This window comes from Melospiza georgiana, chromosome 15 (assembly GCF_028018845.1).
Source record: "Melospiza georgiana isolate bMelGeo1 chromosome 15, bMelGeo1.pri, whole genome shotgun sequence".
In the NCBI taxonomy this organism is placed as follows: domain Eukaryota; kingdom Metazoa; phylum Chordata; class Aves; order Passeriformes; family Passerellidae; genus Melospiza; species Melospiza georgiana.
Window position 1 is genome coordinate 10,488,331 of NC_080444.1, and position 23,821 is coordinate 10,512,151.

The 23,821-nt window shown below is 42.0% G+C and overlaps 1 protein-coding gene across 6 annotated transcripts in view; it reads right to left on the reverse strand.

Moving 5' to 3' along the window:
- RAPGEF6 (Rap guanine nucleotide exchange factor 6) overlaps positions 1 to 21,511 on the reverse strand; it is a 122,575-nt gene extending 101,064 nt beyond the window's left edge. For all 6 annotated transcript variants that reach the window (XM_058034974.1, XM_058034971.1, XM_058034976.1 and 3 more), the window contains exon 1: positions 21,442 to 21,511. In XM_058034974.1, the coding sequence (XP_057890957.1) occupies positions 21,442 to 21,510 (69 nt within the window). In that variant the 5' untranslated portion in view covers position 21,511. The remainder of the gene's footprint in view (positions 1 to 21,441) is intronic.
- Positions 21,512 to 23,821: the final 2,310 nt, after the last annotated feature.

A 23,821-nucleotide genomic window follows, 5' to 3' on the forward strand; every position in this document is an offset into this window, starting at 1 on the left:
AGCTAAAACTGCAGCTCCAGCAACTCAAGGGAACGTGGGAAACTGAGCAAAGAGTAATCAGGCAGTTGTTAATCCTGTGAGAAAGGAGATTTTCTATACCATGGAGAGGAAACATGAACACCGCAACCGCAGTGATCCCTCACCAAGCTGCCCAGGACAGATCATTCCCTGCCTCCAGTTCTCACAGCAGATGTGTTTAAAAAAAGCAGAGGACATCTGTGTCTTCAAATGATTCCCATGGCAGAATAGAGTGCATGACCAGCATGGGCTGCAGCAGCAGAGCAGAAAGCAGGGGATGGATGGCTCTGAGGATGGCGCTGTTATCACAGCACTGTGGTCAGCGGCAGCCTCAGCTGCTGGCGGCACCAGATTTATCATTCCAGCACACACAGCCTTCAGCAACAAGCTTAACCAGCTGCTCAACCAAAGGTGGTATAAAAACACAGAGACTGTAGTGACAATACCATGTTGTATAAATATATATTCTTTTATAGTAACATCCTCATCCCAATATAGTTAGAAGTGAGCCACCTGAACACCCAGACCACTTCTCATTTTCCCTGCCAGATGCTAACTCTCAGAGATACCACAAGAGGGGAAAATAAAAGAAACATCAATTCGCTATACAAAAGTTCACTATACAAAAAGTAAAGCCACCAGCTAACTACCACCATCACCCACTTATCCCAACACATTTCTTTGAAAATAATTCACTCCTATTTTTTTATTGCAAGGACGGTGAAATATTAGTTTCTTAATTGTAAGATGTAACTTTTTAAAATAAAGAAGTACAGTCAGCCAGAAAAATCATGAGAAAAATATAATCCAAACTCAAAGTTGCTGAGGAAGTGGTGGTCACACTTAAGTTTCATTATTGGCATCTTTTTAAAATACAACCAAGATCTGGATGTTTCTGAACAAGCACCAACAGTACAGCAACACCAATGACAAGCAAAACTTGCAAGTAGATATAATTTCCTTTTGCTTCACCCTCTTGTCACCCAATCTCTGACTTTTAATCCAAGATCTTTACAAACTTGGAACAGTGGTCTCGAACATGGAGTTCTGACCACAAAGTTTCCCAACCAACAACAAGTCCAGCCAGCACAACTGTAATTCATGTGACCTGCATCCAGATGCTTTAAGTCCACAACAAGGTCCAAGACAAATCTTCCTGCAATGTTAAAAGCAGGAGGTAAAAGGGGTAAAAGCAATGGAAAAAAAAGAAAAAAAAAAAAAACGAAAAAAAAAAAACACAAAACAACCACACACACAAAAAAAAAAAAAAAAAAAAAAAACTAAAACCAATTAAAAAAATAAAAGCAGCTCTGAAACAAGGAATGGAATGACTGCATCAAAAGCAACTTTGCCCCTCAAAAACACAAAACAAAAAACTAATGCTTCACTTTATGTGACCCCAGCCAGGTGTTCCAGTGACATATTATTGTTACTATTATTATTAAACACTAAACAGGAAATCTGGTCTATTTCTAAGGATAATAAATTGTTCTGAAATTACCTCATAGTTGTAAATTCTGATTAATCTCACATAGAGACGACCTCAGTAATTGCAATCAGGTATTAGAGATGCTGAGGAAGTGATAAACCCCCAGAGACTCCTCTGAGCACTGCCTGTCATGTTGTGTCCTTCATGGCAGCAGCAGAGTCAGCCCAGATCCGGAACAGCTGGAACAGCTGCATCAGCCCCTGGCCAAGGGACAGCTGCTCACTGCAGCATCCAGGGATGCTCCCAAATCCCAGCGAGCCTGGGCCTCACAGATACCCCAGATCCACCCTGAACCTGAACCAAGGGCTCCCAAAGAAAGCAGACTGGCAAGTGTTATTCAGTCAGACAGGGGTTTTGCTCAGGGAATGAGAAAAGAGCAGAACCTGCACCAGAGCACCAGCACTTCAAAGCTGCAAGTAAAACCAGCTGTGTCAGCAAGTTTCAGACAGATTGCTCTCACATGGAAACCTGTCCCAAAGAGCTGCACAAAACCTGTCTCTCAATCCATCCCAAACACATTAAATTCCTCCTGCAAGAACATATGCTTGGCTCACTCAAGGCTCCCCAGAGCCAGCCCACGCAGGCTGCCGAGCCACCCAGGATTCCCTGGGTCACACAAGAACCTGCTTCTACAAAAGCACAAAGGATGACTGATGGGATTTCACATCCTTTCCTTTTCCAAGCTAAGGCGCTTGGCAGGATGCATATTTTAATCCAGTCATGTGACTGAGAATATACTTTAAAAGAAATAGACACACATTTCTGCCTTTGAACCAGCAGTTAAACCATATGGCAACAGCTTCCCAAATTCCAATGGCACTCAAAAAGACCATCATGTACAAAATCCTCCAGGGAAGGAAGCTGCATGGTTGAAAGGTACTTTTCTGTTTGTGTGCTGCTTAGCTTCTTGTCCCTTTCCAGTGCTCTGAGCAGAAACAAGGCTGGAAACAAACTCCATCAGAATCAAGCACTCATCTGGTTTCAGGACAAGGATTTACACAGCCTCTTGGACAGTGTCTGAACTTCTCTGTATTAAAGTTGTTATTTAAAGTGCCTAGATTTCAGTAAAGCAAACAGAGGTGATTCCTGGAGCACAGAGCACAAGCTGTGTAAGCTCTAAGTGGGAGGTTCCCTCCAGCCCAATGCCATTACTTGCTTCTCAGTGATTCAGCAGGCTCCTTATACAGATTGAATGCAGCTTTTATTAGGAATCCTGTCAGGCTCAATAAAGACTTTGTCACCCTTGGGGAGTGGGGGGTGTAGCAGAAGAGAGGAGGAAATGTTACTCAACATGGTTTATGGTTTTCATTGCTTCCCTTCCTGTTGCTTCATCGAAGGCTGGAATCCGTGCTGTTTCCTTTAGTTTCTGTTTAAGGCCAATTTAAAAATAGTACTCCCAAATTCTTTCCTGATACTGTAATACCAGAAATAAAAACACAGAAACATGTTGTAGTTCACTAATCCATATTTTACACATTCAGATATCTACAGAGCAAATTCACCAACTTTAGGGATGCTGGTTCAAGGAGCCCATCCTACACACTGTCAGCTACCCCCAAAACTTGTGGGAGCAACAGAAAAAAATCCACTTAAACATGTGTAACAGAGTACACAGCTCCTAAACTAACAAGAACATGACGAGATGAACTGGAAAGCAACTCTTCCATCCTAGCTTATTTACTCTTCTTGTTCAGTGGCATAGACATTGGACTTCAATAAAAATGCAAGTGATGCAATAGAGTATCAGCTCAAAGCTCTTCATTTAAAGGAACAATTCCCTTTAAAGTAGCCTCCTATTTAGCTGGAGGCCACTTAAAAATAAAAACTAAATACAAGCACTGAGACACTATTAGGGAAGAGAAAGGACAGATTAGTCAGTCAGACAAATGAAAATTTTATGAATGAAGGACATTAAAGTACATTGCAGAGAATGGCAGAGTTTAAGCAGCATGCCTAAGGAATGAAGCTGCATCATTCCATGTAGGAAACACCACTAATTCAAAAAGCCTAATTAAATAACATTTCATAGAACATAAGAGCAAACTCCTGCATGATCTTATGTCACTGCCTCAGACTGTACACAGTAACATTTGTATACAACAAACTGGTTCAACCACTTCAGAGCAATATTCCATTATTCAGAAAAAAATGGCATGCATTTCATGAAGAAGCTGAACAATTTAAAATTACCAAGAACTTGAATTCTTTGATTTATGGACTTTCAGATGTCCCCAGACTCCTGGAGCCTATGTCCATCAGACAACTATGGATCATATCCTGACTATGATAGAGCACTCCTCCCTAAAATCTTCACTTCCCATTTACCTATACAAATGACAGATACTGGTTCTTCTAAATAAGGAAATGTCAGTCTAGTTATTATAGTATCTTTATATTAAATACTGTATGTATCTACGTACAGGAGAAAAGAGATTAAGAGAGACTTCATTTCACTCTTGTAAACCCAGGGAGCAATTCCCATTGACAGCATCCATTAATAACAGTACAGCCACAAACAGAAAACTAAAATCTGGCTCTAAGTTTTGCAGACAGTAAGAAGTATCATTTGCACACTTGGATTTTTATCTTATTTTTTGTGAAAAAGTAACAAGTCCCTCAATGGGGCAATAGCTTCCTTATATATTATTTTCTAGTATTTCATTCTAACATACACATGGCTACAGGCACAGAGTTGCACTCCTAAGAATCAAACTATCCTTAAGAAAATTTGGAAAAGCCAGACCTTTAAATGCAGAGACTCAAGAGCCACTATTACAGCTTTTTGATGGATTAAAATACCTCAATTCAATGGCGTACCTCTAAAAGCAAAATAAAAGAACTGAAGTCTTTCTACATGAAAATAAAACAAAAAGTTTCTCTACTCACCAATCACTCCCCACACCCAATCCAGATAAACACCTTCCACCTCAGAACCCTGGATTATGTTGATATAGGACTTTGGTAGAAAGAAAAACATCTAAAGGAATGAGGGAGGGGAAATTTTGTATTATTTTTACTGCTGTTTCATCAGAGAGTCAGCATTTTTGGAACCCTGACTTAGCCAGAGAAAAAAAACTTCCTTCGGAAAAGCTGATTTTGCAGAGTGAAATTGCACAGGCCCTGAACTGGAGAGACAGAACAAAAAATGTCACTGCTTCAAAGCAAGCAGCTCATGGAGAGTTTTGAGCATCTGAAGCACCATTCAGCCCTTTTCACAGCTAAGAATAAAACTGCCTTCAACTAAAACAGTACCACAAAGTTACCAGATACACATTACTTAACTTTACAATATCTTTCAGACTTAAATGCTGATAATAGAAAAGGAAGTTGCCTTTTTTGAGTTGTAAAACTTGAGTTTTTAAGTTCCTGAAGTTCAACAGAATGGGAAGCACAGAACATACAAAATTATCCCCTATCTAAGAGCAAGACTTTATACCAAACATTTTTAAATAGTACAAAGATTGTAAAATCAGCCTCCTAACCAGGCTCTTAAAAATCACCTAAAAACCACCAAAAAAATAGGTGACTTCCAGTTCAGTCAACACTTTGTTAGTAAAGCAGCTGACCACTTGTCAGAATTACCTACCTCCCTTCCAGAGGACAAGCATCCATCAAATAGCAATATTTCAGTTAACCCCTTTTGGTTGTAACTCCAAAAACATCAGCTCCTCTGATTCACAAAAAAACTCCCTGCTCTTTTCAGAGGAAAGCGTCAACGTCTGAAATGTTCTTTTCATGAAAAGAAGGAATTGTAGTAGGAAAGGCCAGAATACTGAAACATTTAGGGGAAAAAAAAAAAAAAAAGGTACATTCTTATTAAATTAGAAATTTGGTGCAGAAACCTGGGCATGAGGAGAAAGGAGGTGGAGGATGAAATCCAAAGGTCAGCCTGGGAGTGAGGCTGAGTGCGGCTCAGACACGTTAAACACCTGAGCTGTCACTTACACACGACTTTGCTCTTACTGCAGAAAATGCTCTATTTCTTGTTCTCTTTCCTCCCTCTTGGACTAGCAACTGCTGGTTCATATGTAACATATAAACACTCCACCATCAATGTTTTCATCCAGGTCTGCCCAATGTATCTTGGCAGCAAGTGAATAACTGAGCTCCCATTCTGCAGCTCAACAGGCATCTCACAGAGAAGGACTGACAGACACAATAATTGCACTTTACTGTAGCTTTTTTCCATCATATTGATTGTCAGAATTCCATACAAATGGTTAAGAATATTGTTATTTTTCTTATGGCACATTTACAATTTTTCTGTGCGTAATTTCTCACTTCTTTGTGAATTCAAGCAAGAAAAGATCGTGTCTGTCCGGAAATTAGGTCCTGCTAAATAAATAATAGTGAAGGCAAAATGAGATCTTTATCAATATTGTAATTTAAATCACCCACTCAGTATCTAGGTAAGCAAGAGGAATAAAGCTATATTAACTGCCTAAAAATGTTTTGGTGCATCAGTAAAACAGGAAGAGAATTATGAGATTATAACTGAGAATAAAATATCACATATAATGCTCTCCTACAGTTTTACTGAGTTTTTTTTTTCAAAAAAGTCACTGAAAGAAAAAAGAAAAATCAACCTCCAGCTACTTAATTCCCATAATAATGTCATTATGAACTATGAAGGAATTCCTGTAGTAGACAGTGGTAATATGTTCATCAGTAATTCCTTCTGCATCCTGGTATTAGGATACCCAAGCATTAGCAAACAGATCAACCCAAGAAAGTTACTGCAATGTATAGGAGGCAATATTTCTTAAAGAGTCTAAATTATCTGAACATAGATTCCCACAAACTTTACTAATACCTCAACTACTCCAATATCCTCTCACATGTTGAGAAAAGTTACCATGCCTGTTGTTCACTGTGTCCATACAGTGGCAAACATACTTATATCCCTCATCAAAGAAAAAAGGATTAATCAGCACCTCTTTGCATCTTTGCTCATAGCAAAGAATTAGCCAGATTTACCTCACTGCAACATTTGAATGTAAACCTCCACAGCAGAACTCTAGGAACTGATGCTCTGCCACTTTAACATCAGCTTTTGTATTTCTCAGCAATACCTGTGCCATAAACCACAAAGAAGCTTACAGATCCAAACTGAGGAGTTGTGTGTGTATATATATATATATATATATATATATATATATATATATATATATATATATATATATGCATATTCATCTAGCTAGGTTTAACAGGTTTCTAGTTTGAAATCAAATCAAATAAATGTCAGAGGTACAGATACCTGTGCACTTTCCCAGTCATTACATTGATCACTGATGCATAATGTTACAAAGGGAATAATTCTAATTAAGAAAATTAACAACTTCAACATTAGGAGGAACAACAAACAAGCATACCATTAAGAGACTGAATCAACCATAAGGTAATACTGTTAGTCAGGAATTTCTAGCTCCAAATCCTGCAGCCTACCCACCAGGTTCCCAGCTTCACAAAGTGCAACAAACTCGTGACTAACATCCACAGAACTACAGACAAGGTGCCAAGGAAGTGTCTCCTCCACCTCCACACTAAATCAAACAGGTACTAATTGATAACACGTGAGACATCGGCTCCTTCAGCTGGGTTGTACAATAGGAGATGTATGGAAACCTCTCCTCCAATGAGCCATTCAATCCTCAGGCAGACCAAAAACTCCAGAGGTTACAATCAGCCTTGACTACAAGACCAAAACAAGACAATTCTACCACCTTTCTCATTCCTAGGAAACCATGATCAACACAATTTTTAATGTACCACACCAGAGATTCCTCCAACCTCCTGCTCTTCCAGTGTTAGCCAACCACAGCCTCTATGGAAGCACAACAAACCCACTTTTAAACAAATCAAGGGTCTCACCTAAAAAGAAGACTTCTGTTTTAAGACAGCAAAACTGCCATTATTTACTGAAGATGAAAAAAAAAATCCACCCAACTAATACAAAACTTAATCTGAGCAAAGTTTGACTTATAAGCAGCAATGCAATGCCCTCCTTTAATACTGCAACTTTGACTCATCAGCTCACACTAAAAGAGAGGATCCACACAGGGTGATGAAAGGCAATGTCTGGACACAGCAGCAGAATATTTATTACACCACACAGCCTCTGGACAGTCATGCCTGTGCCTGCAGCCATGGAGAACACACACCCCAGATCACTGTCCCCCCAAGTGCAGGAGAAACAGAAGGACCTGGTGCTGCAGCTCAGACATTTTACATAATTACACTGAAAGTTAAGACATCTCTGTTGTGTGTTTTCTTGAAAAGCTGTGCATTTAGTGTCTCAACCTCTCACTCAGGCAGCTGGTCCACTGCAGTACTTAGCAAGTACCCTCAGTCCAAGTGTTGGAAGGAAAGGAAGACCTGTTATCTAAGGCTTCTCACTTTACTACATCAGCATTCACAACCGTGAAAGCTATGTAATTGTATTTCATATAAAAATGCATTTAAAAAAAAATTCTACTAGGGTCAAACCAGAGCTTGGGAAAAATCAAAGCAACATTACTGTTCACCAAACTAAACACTGAAGTCCATGGCTTCAGATTCTACAGAGCCACATTTGCTGCATTTGAGAGACCCAAACTAAATGCAAGGGAAATTCTCAGTTTTTCTTAAAAACAAGGCTGTACTCAGCTCTGAGAGGTTATGAAGCATCTGTTAAGCACAGGTCTGCTGTACTGCACAACTGCCTTCTACTGAAAGTGAACAGAGGAGAAACAAAAGAGGAAGAATTTCCTCTCTTAAGCTGTGGACTTCACCAGGGAATGTACCCCAGTGGCTCAGGAACTGGGATGAAACGGTGGCCAGATATGCATGATAAGGCATCTTTTCTAATCACCACACCTGGAGGATACGCTTTAATCCTCACATGAACTGCATATCAGTTTGGAAGAACCAGAACAAGAAGACTTTGACAAACATGTTGGGAGTGACCTATAGTGGCATCTACACAGGAGTTTGCTGAAGGAAGCTTTCCCATCCAACAGGTCAGCAGTCTGACATCAGACTGTCAGCTTCCTTCCTACTTCAAATGGGAAACAGGAACAGAAACAACTTCTGCAACAGTTGGAAAGAACAGTTCCACAGCCAAATCAACACAGCCTACTGGAGGCTGGACACGTTACAAAGAACCCTGAAAATGTAGGATCAATAAATCAGATTTAAGTAGAATAATCTCCCCACAGTATCTGGTGGCCATTGAAATGCACAACCCCTTGTGATAAGAGCACCATAAAGCTCCCAAAATTGAAGTGCAACAAAATCAGTACCATCACCTTTCAACACTAAACCCATGAATGGTTTACAAGGACAGACCTCACTCCTCAGCTTCTTCGAATACAAACTGCGAAGGTGAAAACCATTACCACAGCTCTGGAACTCTCTCTTCATAGGAATTCATGTTTGGCCAAAAGGAACTGTATGTGCCTGCAATGCAACACACCACCACAAGAATTCCTTCCCTTCAGATCATCATTCAAGGCTCATTAATGATCAGTCTTGGAAGGATGGACTGCTTAAATGTCAATGCTAAACAGGCACAAAAAGATTACAAAGAGAGAATCCCTTAAGGCAGTTATTTATGTTCTTTTCATCAAGAATTTGCTACACTCTTGACATGTTAAAAGCTAACCAATAATTAGCAGAGCTAAGGAACCTCAAGAAACCAGATGCAGAATGCTAACTAATTTGTGCATGCTTCCCTCAACTCAGGGTATTTCCAAAATACTGCATTGAAATGCTCAAAAGAGGAAGAAGGGTGTATCACAGTATCACCAAACAAAGGAAAACCTTCTGTATTTTAAGCCTGAAGCCATTGAAACAAGAATACCTCCAAGTTTTAAAAACAGCTTGTCTGGCAATACTAACATGAGCAGAGTTCTTTTACAGCAATATCAGTTCTCTTAAAAGGAGGGCATCAGAGCTCTGAACAGACTTCATCAAGGTAATCTCAATATACTTCTCAAGGAAAACTCTTTTTTGCACACGTCTGGCAAAATGTTTTGCACTTCCCTGCAAACTAGAAGTTCATCTGGAATGGTCCTGAGAAGTGTGCAGCTTCTTTGCCAGTGACAAGATCACCATAAGCCCCTTGTTAATACCAAGGGACTCATTTCCATCTAAAGACTGCCAGGTTTTCACCCTCCTGGGATGGCAGCATCAGCCACTGCACACAAGAAATTATTTTGTTAAAATAAACATTACAGAAAAACTCCTGTCTGAAGCTTATACAAAGTAAAGTTTGGGTATACCACCTGAAGAGATTTTATTCTGAAAATCATTATTTGTTTTATAGTTACTTTTTTATTCACTACAATATTCTACAGCTTTAATACTGCTTCTATGAGGAATTTAACACCTACACATCTTGATTGCTTATCCTCCACCCTTTGCATTTTTGGAGAACAAAAGCAGAAAAGAAATGTGGTTTTTTCCCATTTGGCAGCTTTTCTGAATGCCAAGTATACTTGCAGTTCTCTCCCACCTCCTTCCACACCCTTTTCTGGCCCTTTCTCTCTATTCTAGTATCTCCAAGAAGTTCCTATTGTAAGGTCAGTAACAAGGCAGTGGGCTCATATTCTAGGTCAGACTAAGCATAAAACACACTTTTACTACCTAACTAGTCCCTGAAATAAGTTTTTTTAATTCAGATACTACAATAAGAAATAGGTTGGTAGAAAAATATTACATTACATATTTAAACTTTAATTCATAAGTGAAAACTTTTAGTTGAATTATCACTCCACAGACAAAACTAAGTGCATGACCCCACTTCATGGGCAAAAGTATATATTAAAGGAAGTAAGTTCCAATAAAAAAGTTCCAAGACTTCACCATAATTTCTGGTTTTACTCTCAGGGCTGTCACAGCTGTCACTAAAATGAAAAAAACAGTTTTTCAGGAACAGTAGAAGCAAGTAAAAGTTCCAAGATTACAGGAAAAGTAATCTTGGAACAATAACATTTCACATGGTCCTTGGAAGATGACTGGGAACAGCTACCCTAATACACACTAACTCCACTTGCTCCTTTAACAGGATTTATATGAAGCATTAGTCACATTACCTTCTGGAAAGAACCAAACCAATCCTATCTGGGAACGTTCCGGGTATGAGATGACCTGTCCCAGCTCCCCGTGTTTGCAGGGGGGGAGCACAGAGCAAACTGCAGGCAGCCCCTGCCCCCAGCTGCAGCTCGCAGGGTCCCACAGCTGCTCTGGAGCACTGAGTGTCCTCTGTGACACCAATGGACACAAATTTGAGTCATTTTTCTGCCCCCTACAAGCTACATTTACTGCCACCCTACCAGCACAGTTTAGAGAATTAGGCCTTGAAATATCTGATCAATACCAGCGTATGACCTAATCTGCACAATCACATCTGCTGAGCCCTAATCCTGCACTTAGGATGAAGATTATCATGAAACAATCTGCTGTGATCTCTGGTTTTTAGTTACAGTTACTTTGACCAATAGCTTGAAAAATATCTCTACATACTAGATGCGTAAGTTTCTAGTTTTGTAAGTTTCTAGTATGCCCTGAACCACAGAGTGAAAACAATGAGTTTGTTTTACAATCACCTCTCCAACATAAAAGCCTTATTTATTATTGTAAATAATATGCATTATTTACAAATATATCATCAGTCCAGAAAACCCCAGAACCACTGAGTGAAGCTTCTAAAGACTTCCTAGGAACAAAACATAAATAAAAAGAACAGAAAGGATGTGCAGCCCTCTCAGGGCATCCTAGCATCCCCCTGAAAGCTTGAACAGAGAACAGGGGCTGCACACCAAACACCCCAAGGCAGATGCACGACAGCATCAGTATCACACACCAAACTTCCTGAACAAGATGAAGGAAAAGGGATGGAGACTTGGGGAAGACTTTGTGCTTTGAGAATAACTTCACAGGCAGATTAGGAACTTGTGGTATTCTAAAAACATATGGTTAAATATTCTGACCTACACTCACACCAGATTCTCAAATTCCTTCAACCAACAGGCACCATGCTAATGAAATCTGTGCTTGAGAATCACTCTGTGCTAGGATTGTAACAGCAGAAGCTCAAAAAAGGAAAACAAAAAAGCAATCAGAAGAGATCAAGCCACACCTGGACAACAGTGTTTTCAGACAAACTGTTCCTACGCATACCAGACTCTGGACTGATTAAAGGAGGACACAAAGTTCTTCTCCTAGGTAACATGTGACAGGACAAGAGAAAATTACCTCAAGCTGCACCAGAGGATATTAGGAAAACTTTTTTCATGGAAAGGGCTGTCCAGCATTGGAACAGATTGTTCAGGGTGGTGGAAGAGTCACCATCCCTGGAAGCATTCAAAAAATTATGTGGATAAGGCACTCAAGGACACGCATTAATGGTAAACACATGGTGGTGCTGGGTTGATGGTTTGACTTGATCCTGGAGGTCTTTTCAAACCTCAATGATTCTGAGATTCTGTAAAAGTACTCGAGAGCATTTCCTTCGGGCTGAGGACTGCTCTCCCAGAAGGAGGACACTGATGTCTGCCATCACTGATAGGGAAAGTGCCTCCCCCAGGCCTGAGAGCAGAATTCCTGCAAGCACCCTCTGACCTATCTCGCTCTGCAGAACCACCAACACACACAGATCATGACCATCTTCTTTCCTCTCATATAAGAATCATACATATAAGAGTGCCCTAGAATCTAATCACCTTTAAAATCCTTATTGTACATGTATCTTGGAGGAGAGATATCTGAAAAATATATACACAAGGTGTGCAGCAGGCACCACACATAAACAGGCACATCTACGAGTCACAGAAAGCAAGAGACACTAACACACAAATTACAAAGCCAAAATGTTTTGTTACCACTGTTGGTGTGGCCTTACTTCCTTCAGATGAACCCCAACCTGCAGAGGCAAGTTAGATTAGGCAACAGCCTCTGACTTTTTTGTGTAACTACACACAATAGACACTGCATAACCATTATGCTCAAGTAGAATGTTCAGATTCAACAATTTCACCAAGACTTAGACACAAGAAACACTGGAAGTCACCAGGTGTGCTCATCAGTCCCACTCAGTATTGGGATGGTCCTGTGCAGGGATAGGAAGTGGGTTCAATGATCCTTGTGGATCCCTTTCAACTCAGGATGTTTTTTGATCCTAATAAAATTCCTCAAGCTCCCCAAGGTTAACTTGTAGCTCTTTCTCAGCTAGACCCAAGTGCACTCACATTTCTCCATGTAAACTGGACTAGCACTGGGAATAGGTGCACTCATGTTTGAAAAGGCTGAGCCAGTGCTTTAAGAACTCCACTCACTTGTATGCCATAACAGAACCACATTCCTGCTCACCGCTTCATTTCAATGAATCAGAATTGGAAATGACATGCAGGAGACAAACAAGAATGGTGGAACAGCTTTTTACCTTGTCATGTGTAACTCAGTGACTCACTACACACAAACCCTCAACTTTCTGCAAACAATGCCAATATACATGAGCCATTGTCCACAGGGTTATTAGTGCACTGTAATTTCATCTTCTCTTTAATACATCCATGTTCTGGCGAGCAGACTTTACACTGGATGGAGGAATTTTCATTAGTCATGGCCTAAGAGCAGAGTGAAATGTAGGAATAAAGGGCCAGCACAGACAATTTAGAATAACCCTTCCAATTGGTGCAGAGAACCAAACAGCATCACTTGTCACAGACACAAAACATCTGTGCACTTCTGCTCTCACAAGGTGAGACACTGGAACACGGATGCCCCATCTCTAGAAGTGTTCAAGGCAGGTTGGACAGGGCTTGGAGCAACCTGGTTTAGTGGAAGGTGTCCCAGCCATGGCAGGGGGCTAGAAAAATGATGGTTTTAAAGACCTCTTCCAATCCAAACCATTCTGTGATTCTGTGCCAAAGAGGTGAGAGACTCCGCTACACAAGGTATCAGTATGAGCACAAGGAGAGACTAAAGCCTGCCAACATTCTTCCCAGAGCGAGCCAAAATGTTTAGCTCTGAGTGACCCCCACAAACAAAACCCCAGAGTCTGCTCATGCCAGGGAAAGCAGCAGCAACACAGTCCCAAGGACCCTTCCTAGAGCCATATTTAAAGAGAGAATTTCAGAAACCAACATGGCCCCAAACCAGATTTCACACCACTGCTCCAAGCCAATTACAGGGACACTTAGAGGAGCAATGCCCATGAATTTACACTGCAATGATGGGAGCACCAAATACTCATGGAATCGATGAAGCCCTGATCATCCCCCAGCTTCCAGGGAGATCACATACCACAAAGTCACAGCTATTAAATGGAACAATATATGCATGTTCCACGTACACCAGGTGATAAACAATGAATGTTCAGTCTAATTTACTTCTCAGACTTTTAATAAAAAGTTTACTTTATCTGGCATTTTGTTTTTGTGGGTTTGGTTTTGACTTCCTTTTATTTAACAGCTGTGGTTCACAATGATCTTCCAAAAATAATTAACAAATTATATACACCTACTCCAAGGCAACTCAAACATCACAATGTTTCCCTGTCTCCATCACAGTTTGTTTTAATTCTTTCACTCCTGCCCAGATTTTCCTTTCCAGAACAGTGCTCAACCTCCTTACCCACAAAACAGGTTAATATGGACACAGACTCTAAAAATAAAAAAAACTCACCCATCTCAAAATATTCATGCTGATTTTCTCTACTTGTTTAATATTGCATTGCTTCAAACAAGGAAACTTATTTAGACAGACTTTATGAAAAATCTGTTTGTCAATAGTCACTTCCGTAAAACCAGTAAATGCAGTCAAAGCTAAAACAGTGCCCTGAAACCTGATTTAGTTCATTGGAACCACAAATCTCTATTTGACCAAAGTCAACAGGCTTTACTGTCAAGAGAGCTGGAAAAAATATTTATTTCTGAGAACTACAAGTGAAGTTTCCTTGCAGCTATTCCCACCAGATAATAGCTGCACAACAGCCAAACCAGATCCCTCCTCTGTGAACAAGGGACCTTGAACAAGGCTTAGCACACTCTTATTTGCGTCTCAGAGACATAAATAACCCAAAGACTAATATGAGCAACACCTTCAGGCTTGCTGATGAAAGCCCAACAACAAACTCAAAAAAAAAGTTAAAAAAGAGGTAAAAAACATTCCCAAGACAGATACTGAAGTCCATATAGCAGAATATTTACATAGATTAACAGTTGTTAAAAGTGGTAAATGTTCCAATAACGTATTTTGATTCATTTGAGACAACAGATGAATTTTATTTTTTATGTTCAACTAATTTAGGGTTGATTTCAGCTTCAGAAAGTGTGTTGTACTTAAGGTTCCAACTAGTAATAATCTGAATTATTTGGCTACTGATATAAGCCAGGTTGTTGAGTACCTCTGGCCAAGAATTCAGCTGTAAGACACAAGCACAGAACTGTGTCCACATGGCAATGAAAACATCAAATAACCAAACACCACTGATTTTTAAGTAAGACTTTGTGAATTCCAAATCAATCCTGTGATCAGTCAGAGATTAAAGATGCTAACTGAGGTTAATTCCAATTATTCAGAGAAGAGATTTGACCCTGCCCAGTCTTGGGGAACAGGACACCACATTTTACCTGCTCTGGTTTCCCAGGGATATTCAGGAAGGCTGAACAACTACTGCCAACATGCACCCATGGGTACTTATCTGAACTTTTGGAATAAAAGATAAAATATATCTGTCAAAGAACACCACTCTTGATCACCTCAGAAAACAAGATACATGCACAAAGTTTATGAAAATGAATTATCAAGCAGCATTTACTGAGGTAATATAAGAGTTTGCATGCTTGGCTTTTTTTATTACAGGAAAACCACAGGTCTAATTGAGATGAAGACTCATGATACTACACTGTGTCAAGAAACAAAATAAGAGGCAACTACCCACCTAAAGCATAAGACAAAACAGAGGAAAATCTAAGCACTAAAAACTTCCTAACTCATGAAGCTGGCAGCTGAGATGCTGTTTTCCCAAAGCTTTGAGGCTTGTTGGACAATCCTCCAGGATTTTCAATGCTGTATTTACCATGAGCTTCAATACATTAATTTAATGAGCAGCTGGGAAAAAAAATGTGGTTTTGTTTTACCTTCAACCGAAAGCTATGTGGCAGGGAAGCACAGGAAGAAGGTTCATGACGGTTTCATTAAAGGTAATAAGAATTTCAACTTCATTAACACAGAAACTACAGTCTGCTTGTGAACAAGACTGAATCTTAAGAGCTGTCAGCCAGCACTATGATACTCAATGTGCCACTCCTCATGTAGCTCTGCTCTGAACTTTGGTTTTAGTAGGTGGCCATAAAAAAGCTTTACAACACATTTTATGTAAAGAGACTCATGTAATATTTAAGAAAACATCACAAGTCTAGGTCTTTCCTAGTCCTAGCAAATGCTGATGGAATATGGTGTCAATGACATACATGCAAGCCTTTCTCTGAAGTTGCAGTTACTCAACATTTTTGTCCATTAATCAATTTCTGTGCACTTGATTTTTCAATCATACTGAACTTAAGTAAAACTCTAATTGCTGCCTTCACAGAACTACTTATAAATTATTCACATTACAAGTTTTATGTTTTTCTAACTGTAAAAGATAATTGTTACCCTGTGAGTGCAGAAAGGCATAGGGTACACAAGGGCCCAGGAAGGAATTCATTGGCAGTAAATTGCAGGCACGTCAGTACGTGTTCTATCACTTTGGTTATCACCAGTGATAACTAATTTTTCCACTTTAAAGGTCTTTTCCAGCTTCCCAGCACAGCCACTTGCCAAGACCAGGCTAAGTCTCTGCATGGAGAGGGATCAAAGCTGTGTAGCTCTGGTCAGTGCATCTTTGATCAAGGTTTCAGGAGGTGCTCTGGCAAAGACACCAAAGCACAGAGACACAAAACAATCTCAAGAATTTTACAACAGTTGGCTGCTGCTCATCTTCAGTCTGAGCTCCAGAACTGGTAACTGCATGACAAAGTCTTACAAAGTGTCACCTATGAAAAACAGATCACAAAAAATTGGGAATGAAAGTGTAAGACAGAGGTTAAGTAGTAGAAAATTATGGCAGAATTCAGGCGTCCATCACTCCTTTGGCCCTGTTTTAGAGGCTCTCATACTGACAGTAAGGTGCTTTTAATAAATAGAGACCAGCATCTGCAACTTCATTTAACACAAATTTATTTTGGCTTTACAATAACTGCAAGCATCCCCACTTTTGTGGTGACTTTACAATTCTAATTACTTTCAATGGCTATCCAAAGCCAACACCTTGACACAGTTACATTCCTAAAAGCTCACCTCAGATTATAGAAACAACAGATTTCTACAATGGTTAATCCCATTTCACCTACTGAGTTTACAGAAAATTATTAAAAGGTTGAAAAAACCCACTTCAAAATACCAGTTATTTCTGGAAACAAGAAGCAGATGTTCTCCTCTGTTTGGCTCAGCTGTGCTACAGTACAAGAGTGCCTTTGTTATGCTGTCAACAATAATTTATTTTATTTATTACAGCTATTTCATAATGCCTATCAATGTACCATTTGTGCATGATTTACATTCACACAGATCTATTTCTCTACATCTAAGCCATCAAGAAGCATCACATACACGCTCCAAAGAGCAGACACTGTCATGACACAATTCTGCAAATTAGGTTTTTTCCTCTTTCCACTGTATTAATAAAAAGGGAACAGGAAGAGAAGAAAGAATTAGTATTGCCAAATGAAGTCGAATTAACATTAATCAAGAATTACTGCAAAAAGATGAAGTTAGGAAAATACAAGAGCTCGGAGTACAAAAATAAACTCCAATTCTTTGAAGTCAAATAAAAGCAAAGCTTTCTGAGCCACGAAAGTAAACACTGTCTAGAACAAAGTCACGAAGAACTAAAGAGATACTATATTGGGAAGAGGTTCCATTAAAAATGGAAGAGAGCCTGCTCACGGGAGGGGAGGAGAAGGAAAGGCAAAGACAAAGGAGCACAATCATTTGCTGTTTGGCCCTATCAACCACTGACTCCTTATCTGTGGCAGCATGAACAACTCCCCTAAAGACCAACATCAGAGCCTTTGTATGGATCTGATAAGGGAATTCTGGGCCTCAAAAAAAATTAAATATTTAATGAGAGCACACACATGGTGGCATAAGCATTCATCCTTCCCTTCTACTGCTTTGAACTAAAGATTTTCTCCTATTAAAATGTTCCCAAATTACCAATTTAATATCCCCACCTGTGACAAGAAACACTGCACAGTAAATCCCATATTCCCAAGCAAAAACTGGAGGATCTGCATGTATAAACACTCACAGATTTACCATCACATAGGCATTTGCATAACCTTGGGAGGAAAATGCATATATTAAAATATTAAACACGTGTAAAAAATCCTATTGTTTAAGTAGAGGTATGATGATTTTTTTTAAGTATCCAACTACTGCCAGAGTTTCCTCCCTCTGACAAGACAGAAGGGATGATTTGTTAGGATAATCTACTATCAAAACTAATATCTGAGGGATTACTCACAAACTGTGCACTTTCAGGCCATACCTGAGAGACAGGTACACAGATTTATTTCCAGTGTCAGCACAGGGGCACAGGGACCCAGCAAAGCAGACATCTGACTAAATGGGACTCACTCAAATCCCAGAGCAGCACCTGCTGCACACACAGGCATCAGTCCACCAGGAAACATTCCGGAGCTCTGTCCACAAGAGAAGTCACTTCCATCACATATAAACAATATGCACCTCCAATGATGCACCAAAAGAGAGGAAAGGGAGCAAAATATTTGCCAGCCTTCAATAGTTCCAAAAATAGATTCTAAACAGAGTAACACAACATTGTGTTACTTAAAAAACATACATAAAATATGTATGCCTACATAGAATTACATAAAAATGTATGCATCATTAAATTTTTGCTACAGTCCCTACAAATTCATCAAAATAATTCCCCCTGGCAAAATAAACAGAAGATTACATGTTCATCTTCATGAAGATGCATGAAGTATCTGAGCACCAACAACTAAAAAAAAATCAAGTGTGTACATGCCTAATATGCATAATTTATACACTTTAACAATTAGCAAACATTGGAATGTTACCACAACACTGAAAACTTGCCCTAACACAGATTTTTCCAAACAAAAATATTTGTAGTATCAGGAACTAAAACATTTACTTGAGCAAGAAGACAGTGAGGTAAATTTCAAAATTAGTAAATTATAGAATTTTTTTAACATCTCCCTGCTTAGTTTTGCAATTCTTAGAAATTAAAATGCTTTCTCAAGGAAAAAACCTACAATCAAAATCAGATGGATAATTGTACTATTTCCTTACAATTGTACTTGTAAGGAAAATCTGGCATGTGGAGTGTTTATCTGTATTTTTCCAGAGGCTGCACAGATGACAGGAATGAAGCACCAGGCCATGCTACTGATCAGCACAGCCCCAACCCTGTAATTTGTAATAAATACCCAGGTAAACTGCTCATATAAACTGCAGGATCAGAAACAGAGATGGGGGCAGAAAGGGGCTGAAAGCAATTAAAACTCTAGTGGTTGAGCAGCTTTGGTTTGTCATAAAATACCAAGGGTGGCTCGGGGAATTTGAGGGGGGTCCTGCACAAAAACGCAGCCAAGGGGCACGAGCAGCCCCAAAGAGCTGATTCCGTGTGGGAGGAACTGATGATACCTTCCCACCAGAGTAGGAGGCAGAAATGAAGCCACACACACGTTAGTCTGTGCACAGCTGGATACTTCAAGGCAGGAGTCACCAGATTGTTCACCCCGTGCAGGGACACCCGAAATTTGGGTCTGATCCTAATGGCTGCGCTAAACAGGTTTCAGCTCCCTGCCCCAAGTCCTGCAGCCTACAGAGGAAAGAGGGCAAGTCAGGATGTTGAGATAAATAAATAAATGAATAAACAACATTGTAATTGTTTTCTCCAGTTCACTCCCCACCCTCTCTGTCCTCACATCCCAGAGCAGATGTTGGGAAAATCTGTCAGTGCCACTATGACGGGATTCCAAGCTTTGTACCTGAGCAGGTAACACAGCTCCAGACTGGGCACCCCCTGCTATCAAATCAGGGAAAAGTTTCTCTTTCTAAATGTATGTAAACAAAAGTATCCTGAGAAAAAACAAAGTGATTTAATTGTAATTATCTACTCAGCAACAGGGAGCAAGAACTGAGGACCCAATCCTGCCAAGTTTTAAGTACATGTTTAACTTTAATCACAAGTAGTCTCACTGTGCAGTGTCTCTAAAATTAGCCTGCCAAAACAGGGTCAAATTAACAAGGGAATTTAGATTTTAAAAATCATTTTAGAAGTATTATTACTTAGATAGCAAAGATTAGATTTTTTCCCACAATTAAGATACCTTGGCAAATTCAAACCTGCACACAACGCTCATGTCACTCTCAATGGAAATTTACACAAATGCACACAAACCCACAAGCAGTCAGTCACTGTGATATCTGACAGTTTAACACTACAAGGTTAAGCAAAATAATTATTTTAAGGCCATTTTAGCCAAAACAAGGTGACAACTATAAGGAATCCCATGACGGCTGCTGGGGGGAAAACTGGGGATGCCCAAAAAAAAAAAGAACAAAAAGCCCTACACAGGCACAGAGGTTGGTACAGCAAACAGAGCAGTGGTGAGCAGGGGTTCTGAGCCAAGACAGATTACCTGTTCCCCACAGTCCAAGCCATGACGAGCCAGCACGGAATGCCAACTCCTCAATGACACTTCTGTGATGAACCCAGTTGCCCAACACTGCAAGCCACACTAGCAAAGGAATTTTGCTAACTGAAGGCTCCAGCTGAAGAGAAAGAAAGCTCTGAAGCAAGAGGGGAGCGCTAAAAGTAAGGGAAAAAGAATGGACACTGAGGCTGCCTCATCACTGATTTAGAGACACAGGAGGAATGTGCCGGATATCCCAAAGCAAGCAACCATAGGGACTGAACATCTGTATTTCACTCACTGGGCTGAGCTGAAAGGGAAGTAGGGACTCTGTCCTGCTAGGATGAACCCCAGAGCAGCCTCTGAGCAGCTCTCTAAGTAGCCCTCCCATAATTAACTTATAAGGAAGACCAGGCAGGACATTCTGCTCTCCATGAAGTACCAAGGGAGAACAGATGTTTCCCAGTCTCCAAGGGAAAAACTCAAGAGTGTATCAGTTCATAGTACTAATTCTCGAGCACATGGGAAAAAAAAAATCACAGCAAGGGAAATGAAGGAAGGCAAAGGGTAAGTAAGCAAACAAACTCCAATCAGACCTTCAACAAATGCAAATGATATCAAACCCATTTCATTATTAAGTTAATGCTCCATGGCATTACCATTCCCAAAAATACACGGCTGATTACAGAGTAGCTTGTGGGGAAGGGACAGAGAAGGCAGTTAATTGGAAAACGCGTTTTATTGTAGCTTACCAGCCTCACACATTTCTACACTCCCACTCACTGCAGAAACATCTTTATGAAGCCTGGGCAGCATAATTAGTTTGGTTTTGTTTAAATCTGCATCACTGTACAGGTAAGCAAAGCCTTTCAGCTCTCTAACTTTTCCCATAAGTTTTGCATCACTGAAATATGCATCATTTTACTTTTCGGAGATCTACTTCTTGTTATTCTTCTTCCTACAGCTGCCCCGAAGCACTTCATGAAGCGCCTTGTGCCTGTACCCAGCCTGTACCGGGCGTTTAAACCTCTGCTGGTCCCGAGAGGGCCAACTTCGGAGAGAAAGAAATAAATATCCGAGCTCCAGACAGAAGTTTGTGCGCCAGCCCGGTCTGTGCGCGCACCGCGGATCCCGCGCTGTCGGAACACGGATTTACGCAAAGGAAAAGTGAGAAAGTAAATAAAAGGAGCCGCTGGGAAGGAGCCGGAGCCGCCTTACCTCCGGAGTCCGCTCGGCGGGCTTTTTCCGCAGCGCCTGTTTGATCCTGGGCTCCACCGGGGCGCTCATCCTCCGGCGCGGCGCCCCCCGCCCCGCGGCGCCTGGGGAGCGGCTGGCGGGGCGCTGCCGCGATCACAGCGCCGCGGCCCGCCGGGGCTCCTGCCCGGGCTCCGCCGCGCTCCGGGCCCGCGGGGGACGCGCCCCGAAACGTTCCCCGCGCCGGGGCCCGGACCGGGGGAGGCCGGGGCGGGAGCGGGGCCGGGCGCGGTGCCCGCCGCCGGGCTGGCTGCTCACCAGGCGGGCGGCGCTCGGGACGCCGGGGGCTCAGCGGCGGCGGCGGCGCTCGGGGCGGGCGGCGGCGGCTCCCGGCGCGGTCCCGGGGCGGCCGGCGCCGCTCCCCATCGCGGCGCGAGCGCTCCGTGCGCGAAGTTACCGGCCCGAGCGGGACTCCCCGCGCGCTCGGCCCCCGCGGCTCCGCCCTCCGCGCCCGCACAAAGCGATGCGGACGGGCGAGTTGTTCCGCGGCGCGGCGCCAGAGGGGCCGGAGAGAAACCCCGCCGCCGGGTACGAGCCCGCGTCTCTCCTGAACACGCCGGGAGTCGCCGCCCCCGCCCGGACCCCCCGCCCCGGTCACTCGCCGCGCATTCCCCGGTATAGAAAAGCGCGAGAGCGGGCGCTTTAACCCAGAGAATCAGCAAGAAGAGCGAGGGGCGGGGCGGAGGGGGAGTAGGCGGGGCTGTCATGAGCTCCGCCCCCACGCGAGGCGGCGTTCGCAGGGGGCGGGGCCGGCGGGCGGCACGGAGGAAGGCTCGCGAGGGTTGGGCGGGGCCGGACGCATGCGCGTTGGGGCCGTGCCGGGCCCTCAGGAGGCCGCCGGGCGCTGGTGAAAGTCGCTTTGTGCTGCCTGGGCACCCGGCGTGAGGCGCGTTCTGCAGCAATTACAGCCGCAAGAAAGCGTTTTCTGCAGCGCTTGGGAGCACAGTGCCCGTGAGCAGGCGTCACACCGGGCATGGTGTCATGGCAGCGCTCCTGCCGAGCTTGCGTGCGTTCCCCCTTTCCCTCCCGCTGCAGTTCATCGAGTGTTGATTCCTCTCCGTGGCTCCTGAGCTGCTCCGAGCCTTTGCCTTGGATCGCTCCTGCAGGACCGGCCCCATCCTGGCGGTGCCCAGAGAGGATCGCAGAGCCCGGCCGGGCTCGGTCCCGCTGCCCCGCCCGGCCTCGCCGGCACAGCTCGGCATTAAATACAAATAAGGAATACTTTAGTAAGGAAAGCGCTGCCACAGCTCGGGGTCCTGTGGGATTTACAGACTCCTTCCAAGCCCTGCACTGCTGGCCCTGATGGCCGCTCGGGGACAACAGGAAGCAGCCACATGCCAAACACACATCGCAAGATTTTCCTTCCTATTACAAGTCCGATTCTGTAAATTTATGAGATCAAAGCTTTGCAGGCATACAACTTGTGTTTGCCCTTTTGCTTTTTCCTCTTTCCTGCCTAGTAAACCAAGTGTTTTTGTTCCTGCCCTTTCTCCAGCTGCCCCTTCCCGTTTCTTCACCACTTGCCCTTTATGGCACAATTCCCTTTGTTGTGCTCAAGGACTTGATTGTCCCTTCCACGTTGTTTTATAATATTTCTACTGTTTTCTTCTTCAAAAAAAAAAAAAATCTCAGGAACTACGACGTTTCCTCCAGTGCAAACTGTTCTGATGCTGTGCCTGGTATCACTGCAGGCACAATAACCATGGGATGGACACAAGGATCTAAAGAAAAGCTCCTCTTAAAATCACAGTCATTACACCTCATGCACAACAGAGAGAATATGAAATGCTCCCAAAACTGACAGAAAAGACACAGGTTTCAGTCTCATGAAGTCTATCAAAACTCATTTTCTTTTTTTTTTTTTCTTTGAACTTCTGTTGTAAATGTATGATTTCCAAATATCAGGTCTATTATTCTTCCAAAGGTCAGAAGTTTGTACTAGTTATTTGGCAGAACATGTTATCCTCTTTCAACTTTAGTACATAAAATATTGTTTCCAGTGGTGTGGGAATCTTCAGAGATTCCCTGCCAGGAGCCAAATGGAAAAGATAGAGAGAAAAAGTCCTCCTGAGTAACTAAGGAGAAGAAAAGAACTGAAGCATGAATCCTTTACTGTTAGGAGATTCTTTTTTTTTTTTTTTTAATCAGAGATTTAATAGCAAATCAAGAGCTTTACCAGCTCAGTTCATTTTTAAAGATTGTATAAAAATTAGTCAATACTCTCCAGGTGCAGGTGGCTGGGAAAAAAAAATAATTAACAACTAGCAAGAAAACCCCAGATTTTGTTGAGATCTATGCACTCACAGTTCTCATGGATCTGAAATAATTTTAAGACCTCTTGGTT